General features: G+C 33.3%; 2 protein-coding genes and 1 long non-coding RNA gene across 15 annotated transcripts in view; 2 read left to right on the forward strand and 1 right to left on the reverse strand.

Annotated features, from left to right (window-relative positions):
- The first annotated feature begins 1,070 nt into the window (after positions 1 to 1,070).
- Positions 1,071 to 4,065, forward strand: Efr (ER GDP-fucose transporter). The gene is made up of 5 exons (XM_087404581.1): positions 1,071 to 1,374; positions 1,649 to 1,865; positions 2,261 to 2,572; positions 2,648 to 2,799; positions 2,924 to 4,065. The coding sequence occupies exons 1-5, from the start codon at positions 1,298 to 1,300 to the stop codon at positions 3,159 to 3,161; spliced, it is 996 nt and encodes a 331-aa protein (XP_087260707.1). The 5' UTR covers positions 1,071 to 1,297; the 3' UTR covers positions 3,162 to 4,065.
- The window catches only part of AMPdeam (AMP deaminase), a 33,720-nt gene continuing 27,973 nt past the window's right edge, over positions 3,578 to 9,324 (reverse strand). For 10 of the 13 annotated variants that reach the window (XM_011063612.2, XM_011063620.2, XM_087404577.1 and 7 more), the window contains 10 exons: positions 8,162 to 8,348; positions 7,655 to 7,753; positions 7,119 to 7,468; positions 6,696 to 6,893; positions 6,319 to 6,614; positions 6,119 to 6,245; positions 5,864 to 6,027; positions 5,480 to 5,774; positions 5,219 to 5,329; positions 3,578 to 5,036 (listed from right to left, as the gene is read on the reverse strand). In XM_011063612.2, coding sequence (XP_011061914.2) covers positions 4,866 to 5,036; positions 5,219 to 5,329; positions 5,480 to 5,774; positions 5,864 to 6,027; positions 6,119 to 6,245; positions 6,319 to 6,614; positions 6,696 to 6,893; positions 7,119 to 7,468; positions 7,655 to 7,753; positions 8,162 to 8,348 — 1,998 coding nt within the window. In that variant the 3' untranslated portion in view covers positions 3,578 to 4,865. The remainder of the gene's footprint in view (positions 5,037 to 5,218; positions 5,330 to 5,479; positions 5,775 to 5,863; positions 6,028 to 6,118; positions 6,246 to 6,318; positions 6,615 to 6,695; positions 6,894 to 7,118; positions 7,469 to 7,654; positions 7,754 to 8,161; positions 8,349 to 9,324) is intronic. The other 3 variants (XM_011063686.2, XM_087404580.1, XM_011063629.2) reach the window with 2 other exon arrangements.
- Positions 8,355 to 9,324, forward strand: part of LOC147910282 (uncharacterized) — a 1,248-nt gene continuing 278 nt past the window's right edge. The window contains exons 1-2 of the long non-coding RNA XR_015544592.1: positions 8,355 to 8,923; positions 9,096 to 9,324. The exon at positions 9,096 to 9,324 is cut by the window's right edge and continues 278 nt beyond it. This is a non-coding gene — a long non-coding RNA (uncharacterized LOC147910282). The remainder of the gene's footprint in view (positions 8,924 to 9,095) is intronic.

Consider the following 9,324-nt stretch of genomic DNA (forward strand, 5'->3'; position numbering starts at 1 on the left):
GCATAAATCACATAACAATTTGCTTTTTGTTCATTTTTTGCTCATTTTAATTTATCTACTCAAATATAACTTTCCTAAAATTTTAGAAGAAAATTTTTTAGACAAAAATTGTATTACAAAAAAAATTAATTTTTCAAGGTCATAAATATCACCACTATTTTTATAGAATTATATGATAATTTTATAAAATATTATTCCTTTAATTCTGTATATAAAATATACACGAATATAAAAGATTTTAAGATATTTAAGTGGCTAAATTAAAATATATGAGATATCACATGTAAAGATATTGATTGTGCAATATTCTTTTTAGAAAAACTTTTTAGAAAAACTATGCTATATAAGGATGTTCCAAAATTCACAATTTAAAATATTACAATAAGAAAGCTTTAAAAAAATTAAGTAAAAAAAGTTATTTATAAATTTTTATTTTAAGCAACAGTTTATGAAATAATAAAGCTTAATCGACAATTATACATAATCGACGGACTACGTTTAAGCGCTGAAGTGCGCACTTATACTAATATATACACTACCGTGTACGAGTTATATTTATAATGACAGATGGCCGTTTAGTTAATCTATAATCGACTATATTTCAACTCTAAAATGTAATATAAAATATAATTATATTTATTAATTCAAATCTCTTTCAAAAATTAAAAAATCCAGAATGCAATAAGGAAAAAATCCACATATATTGGATCATCTAAAAAGTATCCGCGGTACTTTGTCACTAGATATATGACCATCAACACATATCTAGTGACAAAAAACTATGGATACTTTTTAGATGACCCAATATATAATTTCTTATCATTGCTGACGTATTCAACAAGATTGCAAAAAAACACGTATTTCCAGTAAAAAGACTTACGAGTATATCACTTGAATAAAAAAACATATATTGAATAAGCAACGACTGTTGCAAGATGCATCAAATCTTGATTGCAACACGCATGCTCCGTCGAGCGCTCCAAAAACTAACGCAATTTAACGTATTAAGGCACAGCTGGCATAGTGACGTTCTTGCTATCCGATATATGTATAAATGTATACATATGCACGTGGCATCGCGCGCATATCCGACCGCGCGATACATCGCATTATTACATCGCTGATAATTCGCGATCGACCGCCAACATTGGCCGCAGTGGTTAGTGTGCCGATGAATTGCGTGACGTTCATTGGAGAATCCAACGCGCGATTCGTAACCTTCATAGGTTAGACCACGACTCCCGAGATCGATCAACGAGGAAGTCGAAGGAAAAAAATAAGATTTAGAGCGAACACGATGCGGGCGGCTGTCGCGGTACTCTGCGTCTTCCTCGGTTGTTGCACCAACGTCGTGTTTCTGGAACTGCTTGTCAAGTAAGTACCACCAATAATAACTCGTCTAACCGGCCAAGTTACATAACCGCGCGCACTGTATGTTATCTAGTAAAATTTTTTTACGACACTTATCGCTTCTTTCACCAATATCTGTAATTACAACTTAAAAAAAGCACTTACCATAATACTTTAGTCGGAGATAGTACTGTTACGTAAAGTGAATGTCATGATAAAACAAATGAGAGTTGAAACTAAGATTTTCTTACATCATGAGTTGAATGACAAGTTTTATTTTTTATCACTCTGATTTCAGAGATGATCCTGGCAGTGGGAATCTCATTACGTTCTCACAGTTCCTTTTTATATCCATCGAGGGATTCCTGTTTACATCAAAGTGCGGCACTGTCAAACCAAACATAGGCATAAAGGATTACTTTATTCTGGTCACAATGTTTTTTGTCGCCAACGTATGCAATAATTATGCGTTTGACTTTAATATTCCTATGCCGCTACACATGATATTTAGAGCTGTAAGTAACAAGTAAATTCATTCCCATATATATATATATATATATATATATATATATATATATATATATAGATGTCATAGGCCGATATTTATAGTCGGTTTTTAAAATTGTCTTTAGATATCATAATCTCATATTTAAAACATTACTTAAGACAATTTTAAAATAAGAATAGATTATGAATATCGACTTTAAAAATATCCCTACGTCTTCTGAACGTCCAAAGGATATTCTTAGAATGTCTCTTGGAGAAATTATGCTGTGTGGATTCTAATTAGTGACCTAGACACGTATGTCTAAAAGACATTTTAAAGACATCATAAAGATGTATTATAGATATGTTGTCTGAGAGATACAAATAGTATCCTGTATTATAAATGTACATTGTATTGTTTCAGGGTTCTCTTATAGCTAACATGATTATGGGGATTATTATTTTAAATAGGAAATATATGTTTAGCAAGTACTTGTCAGTATTTATGATCACTACGGGAATAGCGCTTTGCACAATTGTTAGTGGCAAGGAAATCAAGTCCTTGCAGCAGAAAAATGTGCAAATAGCCACGACACCGTGGGACGACTTTTTCTGGTGGGCTTTAGGCATATTACTACTCACGATCGCTTTATTCGTTTCTGCTAGAATGGGTATTTATCAGGAGGAACTACATAATCGGTACGGTAAAAACGCGCGGGAAGCTTTGTACTATACAGTAAGTTTTATTTCTTCCTGTAAAATATCAATCAACGTCAAGCTAATTAACGATATAACGAAAATTTTTTTACAGCACTTGTTACCCTTGCCGTTCTTCCTAACGCTAGCACCTAATATTTACGATCATTGGAATTTCGCACTCGCATCTGAACCATTAAGGTTACCTGTGATTGGTGTACATATGCCATCGTTAATCGTATATTTAATTGGAAATGTTCTGACGCAGTATCCTTTTCTAAATGCAATTATATTATATTACATACACGCGTGTATATCAACGCGTAATATCAACACATCTAACAAATATACTATCACGTATTCAAAGTATTCGCCTTAATTGTACTTTCAGATACATGTGCATCAGCTCTGTATTCGTATTAACCACGGAATGCAGCTCTCTAACAGTTACTCTGGTAATAACGCTGCGAAAATTTCTGTCGTTATTATTCTCTATAGTTTATTTCAAGAATCCATTTACTATATATCATTGGATTGGTACGTTGCTAGTTTTCATAGGCACAATTATTTTTACGGAAGTAATACCAAAGATTATACAAAACTTACCCAAGGCGAAAAAAGTGGAATAGTTCATTAATTTTAATAAGGCAAGGGCAAATAATCATATCTCCTATCGACTACAAATTATTCGAGGTATTTGTAGTAGTCGTATTATTTCAACATGTATAAAGTAATACGTAAAAAAGATTTTTTTTAGATATGATGAAGTTTTGAATAGATAGCGAAAATGATCAATGATCAATGTTCGTCCGTATTGTATATAAATTTACAGATATGTTTTTTGTAAAATAATAGCAGGTGATTTTCAAAATGTAATCTCTACCTCAATTATATTTTTCATAATTAATTCAATTAATGAATAAAAAGGAAATGCATTCTTTCTCTTTTGATAAAATATATGTATATGTATTTGATGGATCAGTTATTGGATATTAATGCTCGCGTATAAATTGGGCTATCGTTGATTCGATCAAAAACTTCGTAATTTCTGTTTTAACGATGCAAGTATATATTTCCGTTTTATAGTATATATATTTTTTACAATAAATATATATCTTTCTATCTAGTAACAATTTAATTTAAATTCGATATTCAGGGCACAGTGTTCAAGTGTTATAGATGATCGTATATCGCTTAATTTAAATCCTTTAGGCTCGTTGTTCAGAGAGTTTTCTCGGAAAATGGCAGATGCAAAAAATGATAAAAAGAATCATGAAGTTAAAATAACGAGAAATATATTTATATCGTTGCATCATACCTTGGCACGCATGTAAAGCTCGTAAAATATCTTAGTTACATCTAATCAAAGTAATTTCCTATTTACACTATCTATTTGTGGAAAGAAGGGTATACAATGGCACGAGTTAACTATCCGCATACGAGCCAGCTATCTGAATGCTCGCCGAAACAAACGTTATACATTAAGATATAAATGTACAAAAATGTAAGAAAATAAAACTAAAATCCAAGAAAGATATACCGTTATCACCGTACACGGCCGAAATGTGAAAAACGGAGTTATTTTATCACGAGCTTAACATCAAGGTGAATAAACGTAATATTCGTTTCTAGCCTAGTTTGTATTACAATACTAAAGTGTATTACGAATCTTGCAATGATAGAAGAAATATCTTCTAACAACTACTATTAAATTGGTCAACGTATATGTATAATTTCTGATTGATTTACTCTTGCGATTGAAGTCTTTAAAAAAGGTGCAAGATGAAAGATGAACGATACATACGTAAAGTTCATAATTTGTTTAAGCAACAAATACGGATTTCCATAATAAATTATGGAATCAATTTAAAAACTGATTCCATAATTTAATATAGAAATGTAATGGCCTCACGAAATCGCATTTGGCCCTTCATCTATCTATAGTCAAAGTAGAATTGCATACTTTTGTCACGCGATATCGATCTTAAGCACATTCTCACGTTGAAAAATCTGTGATACAAGATATACATATTTTAGATAATTTGGTATTGTACTTCATCTAACATATAATTTGATCGATGTTGTTCGAAGTTTCAGCCTCGATTTATATTCTTGATGTGTGAAGAGAAAAAGATCAGTAATTATATAAGAAAAGAAAATAATTTCCTTACGAATTCTCGTAATGTTTCAAAAAACATATTTTGTAGTTAGCCGGATAAAAGAGCCGGAATCACAAGAATAAATCATATGAATAATCATAATTCGTCAATCTTTGAATATCATTTCACCTCAATCGATCTCCATCGATTTGATAAAATCCAAATAATCGATTATTAAAATGGAAGTGACTCAGGTTTCTCCACGACCTTGAAGATATTGGACAGTTCGTCAACTAAGGTTTCATATCGATAGGCCACTCGTATGTCTGGTACGTTGGTTCGAGTAATATCGTTACCAGCGACTCCCTCTTTTGTATAGTTAGGTCCCAACCAGTACTGCTTACTCTGCAAAATAAAACAATTAAATCACATGAAATTTCATCACGTCTATGCATTAAGCAAGTATATGAAATCGAGAAATATGTCATTATAATAAGACAAATAAGAGGGTTTAAAGAAGCATTAGTCCGATCTCTTAGTTGCTTTTTATATACACGAAAGATTGGAGAGCAGATATAATTACTCACTTTATGTGGAAAGCCACTCATGAGAACGGAATTGCGTGCTAGCTCGCACATGTCACACGAACTGAGTTTCCACACTTGCGCAGCAATACTATATTCTTCCATCAGCGGTTCCTACAATACATTATGCATTGACTACGAGATATATTAAATAAGCAATAATTATGATATAAATATTTACGTATGTATAGTAACGAATTTTATAAATTACAAAAAAATACTCTATACATTATTGTTTATAATACATAATAATTTCTCCTTTACCTTAGTAAAGTGAAACTGTAGAGGATCATCTGTAGACAAGCTTATACATAGTCCTCTAGCAAGGTATTCTGGAAGAGGATTACGATGATAATTAAGGAAAAGCGAATTGTTACTGAGTGGCGACATCGCGATGCCGATTTGCGCTAGGTAATATAAGTATTGAAGCACAGGAACTTTTCTGAGCAGTAAACCATGCGAAATGTTCTCCGCCATCATATAGCCACACACGAGATGTTGAACGGGTCCTGCTTCACCGCAATGAGGTCTCAAGACAAATGTATTGAAGCCTTGTTCTCTATAAAAGAATTCAGAATTATATTCATCCAAAATATATAAATAGAGAATTGCTCGAAATAGAATAAAAAAATTTGATAATCAACATACGCTCTAAAGTGATTAAGAACCGTCATATTCGCGTAAGTGTAGTATTGATAATATCCGTATGGTGGATTCTCTATATCGTCCCATTCTGCAGGTGGACAAACATCCTTATCGAAGAGAGGATTTTCTGGCTTACTTTCATCATCCACGGAATCGAAGCCTATTACCTATAACATAGCGAATATAAAACATTTAGAAAAGTATAACAGTAACAAAAGCGGATCAGAAATAAAAATAACATGAAATAGGAAAACATACATATTGGAGAAATTTATGCAGCTCCGGATGAGAATTGGGATCGTTGGTCACTTCAAAAAGTGGCAGGAAGATATTGTTGATAATCTCTTGGAAGTTTGTCATAAGCTTGTTCAGCTTGAAAATATCACTATAACATAAAATGCGAACAATGAGAAATCCATCCAAGTCTAAGTGCCGCGCGTATCGTACGATAGACTTACTATAATCTAGGAATCTGTATAAGCCAGCGCACATTATCTGAATAGACGTCGCTCTGAATTGCCCATTTAGCTAGTTTATCCCATTCTTCTGGACTCTTGCCATAGATCGAAAGACGCAATTCTGCATTCTGATACTTAGACTCCTCAAGGTCGCTTGCGACCTCCTTGATTATTCGTGCAAAATATGTGCCGTTCAAATAGTTGTCGGTTTTGAGGAAAACCTCACGTAAGCGGCTCTCGCCGATAGGATTGTACTTCGCATTGAACTTGTCAAATCTGTGAAACGTGTTTCTGTCCTGCGAAGAAAAAAGAATAAAATGCAATACTTTTTAGAAACTTCCTCGATGTCTCTTGTAAATCTTCGGAAAAATACTTACTGCATGAACGTCCAACATGTCGACGCTTAGATCGTAAGTAGTCAAATTCATGGATTGAAAGACTTCGCGGAGTGTCATAGTTTCGTCGTTTTTGGAACAAGTAACTACTTCATCAGCGTGATTCTTCAACGTTTTTTTGATAAATCTAAGCAGGTGCTTTTGATTCATACACGAAGCCGCATGTATATGAGTATCGACCTGAAAAATAAATCGTATAATAGCGCAACTCAATCATATGCTGAGATATAAGTAGAAAAACTCAATTTGAAATAACTATATAAAAAAAATATAAAGTTTTCTTTAATTTCCTACTTTAAAATTGCATTATCCTGTTTCTAACTTTACAATAAATATTGATCTTACAAATCTTAAAATTTCTCTCAAATTACGCTTTATACGAATTCGAATTGTTTGTGTACAAACCTTTCTAATATTGTAGAAGTCCCTATGCGGCACGGCCTTCTGACTCGCCAGTTCCCTGAGTTCGTTTAGCAGCACATGCAGCTGATACTTAGAGGACAGATAACTCAGTCTTCGGTAACAGAAAGATTTCAAGGGTCCGTCAGCGATCATGGCGCAGAGGAGGTTCATGTCCTGGACGAAGGCCGCCAGGTCCGGATACGAATACGGGAGCGGTTTGCCATTGGCCAGGTCCTCATCATTGGCGAACAGGTTGAACACGCCATTGACTGGTACGATCTTGTAATTCTTCGTCGGTGGAAATTCACATTCCCAAGGATCGCCGCGAGAAGCAGGCGCATGTACCGGGTGATCTGTTAATAATTAATCGTATGTATTAGAGAAATATCGTAAACTGTTTGTTGCTGCAGCGCTGTTTGATTTATTCCGAGATAAAACTACCTCGCGCATGGTAAAGAGATTCTTAAAAAGTAACAATTAGCATCATCATTAAAAACAGCGTGCAACAGGAAATTCAAGGTAAGGATATTAATAGGTACTAGGAAGACCTGTCCAAGAGATGTCTTTGATCAGCGCGTCGATGTCCGCGTCGGATTGACTGCCCCCGATTTCTTTCGCAATATCCAGCAGCTCTTTCCCTTAAGAAATATGTAATAAAACTGATATCGTATATTCTTTATTAACTCATATTAAAAATGTGTAGTGCTTCGCACACTAAACTAAAGCTGTGCTTTGTATGAAGCTCCGCACGAGGAGCCGCGTGATTAGATACACATCGCTTGACGAAAAAGAAAAAGAAAAAAAAATTGCACAATACATGTACGGTAGCTTGACATCGTTATTGCCATCGGCGCTTGAAGCGTTAAACGTTAATGTTAATTGCATTGAAGTATTTTGTGAGATTACAATCACGTTTCTTTCATAGACAACGGCACCATCAGGAAAGGACGTCCAATGAGAATATGGTTAAGGTAGATATGGAACGTCAAATTGGATTTTCATTATGACTTTGGTATTGGAGCCACTTCTCAATTAACAATAGATACCTTCGATGGCCTTGCGATCGTCGTGATGTACTTCATCATCCGTAGTGAGTGGTCTTTTATCGATACTACGCAAGAATCTAGAAGTAATAGTAGGGAAGCTCTGCTTGGAGTTGTTCATGTATTTTTCGCGTATCGCCAATGCTTGCACCAGCATCTTGGAGGCTCTTTGAAGATCTTCCAGAGGTACCTACGTATAAGTTTTATAGATGATAAAATTGGATAAGAAAGAAACTAATGAAATAATTTTTCGAATTGACAATATTTTAATAATTTTCCTGATTATAAAATATTCAAACGAGAAAATCTCCTAATGGCATGTATCACAACGCAAAATATTCGTAGCAATAATTTTTTATATTTTAATTATGTAACAATTGGAAAAATAAACGTTCGACCTGAAATTAGGTCATCTTCAGTATTACGAAATTACAAATTCTGAATAACGCATACAATACAATATCGCAGAATAATATAAAGAATTTAAAATGCCGAGTTATAAATTATAAGAAAAATTTTTCAAATGATAATATTTATAACAAGTAATCTTTGCTGAGTTAAATCTTCAAAGAAAAAATAGTCGAATATAATGTCGTATATAATCTTGTTAAACTGTCTATTGTCAAATTTCAGTCAATTAGTTCTATCGCTAGTCCTCTTATTCACATATAATTTCCAGATTCTATGTGCAATAATTTTTACGAGTCCAGGATGTGGTGAACTTGTGTTAACGAATAGAATAACAGAGATTGTATGTAATTAATTGTATGTATTAATTACAACACATAAAAATCTCTATTATATAATAAATACCATAATATAATAAATAAATAAAGTAAAAAATATATATAAAATTTAATAAAAAAATTTAGATAAAAGATTCTAATATATTTCATGTCATCGAGATAACAAAGACATTCCTTATAAATTAATGTAGATACAGAATGAAGGAAGAAGGGGTCACATCTAAATGACCAAGGGTTTCACGCGCAAATCCGCACTCTCAAGGTTTCCATTTCACACAAAATCTCTAAGGATCACATTGTGCATAGCAGCACCAGTGAAACCATAAAGTTACGTCTCCACTAGATCGTTACATTTCTATTTTGTCAATTATTTGATAATAATACTTTATAATTATTTCTGAGAAAACATTTTGTAGAAAT

The sequence above is a fragment of the Acromyrmex echinatior genome, chromosome 3 (genome assembly GCF_024713525.1).
Source record: "Acromyrmex echinatior isolate Ae372 chromosome 3, ASM2471352v2, whole genome shotgun sequence".
Classification (NCBI taxonomy): Eukaryota; Metazoa; Arthropoda; class Insecta; order Hymenoptera; family Formicidae; genus Acromyrmex; species Acromyrmex echinatior.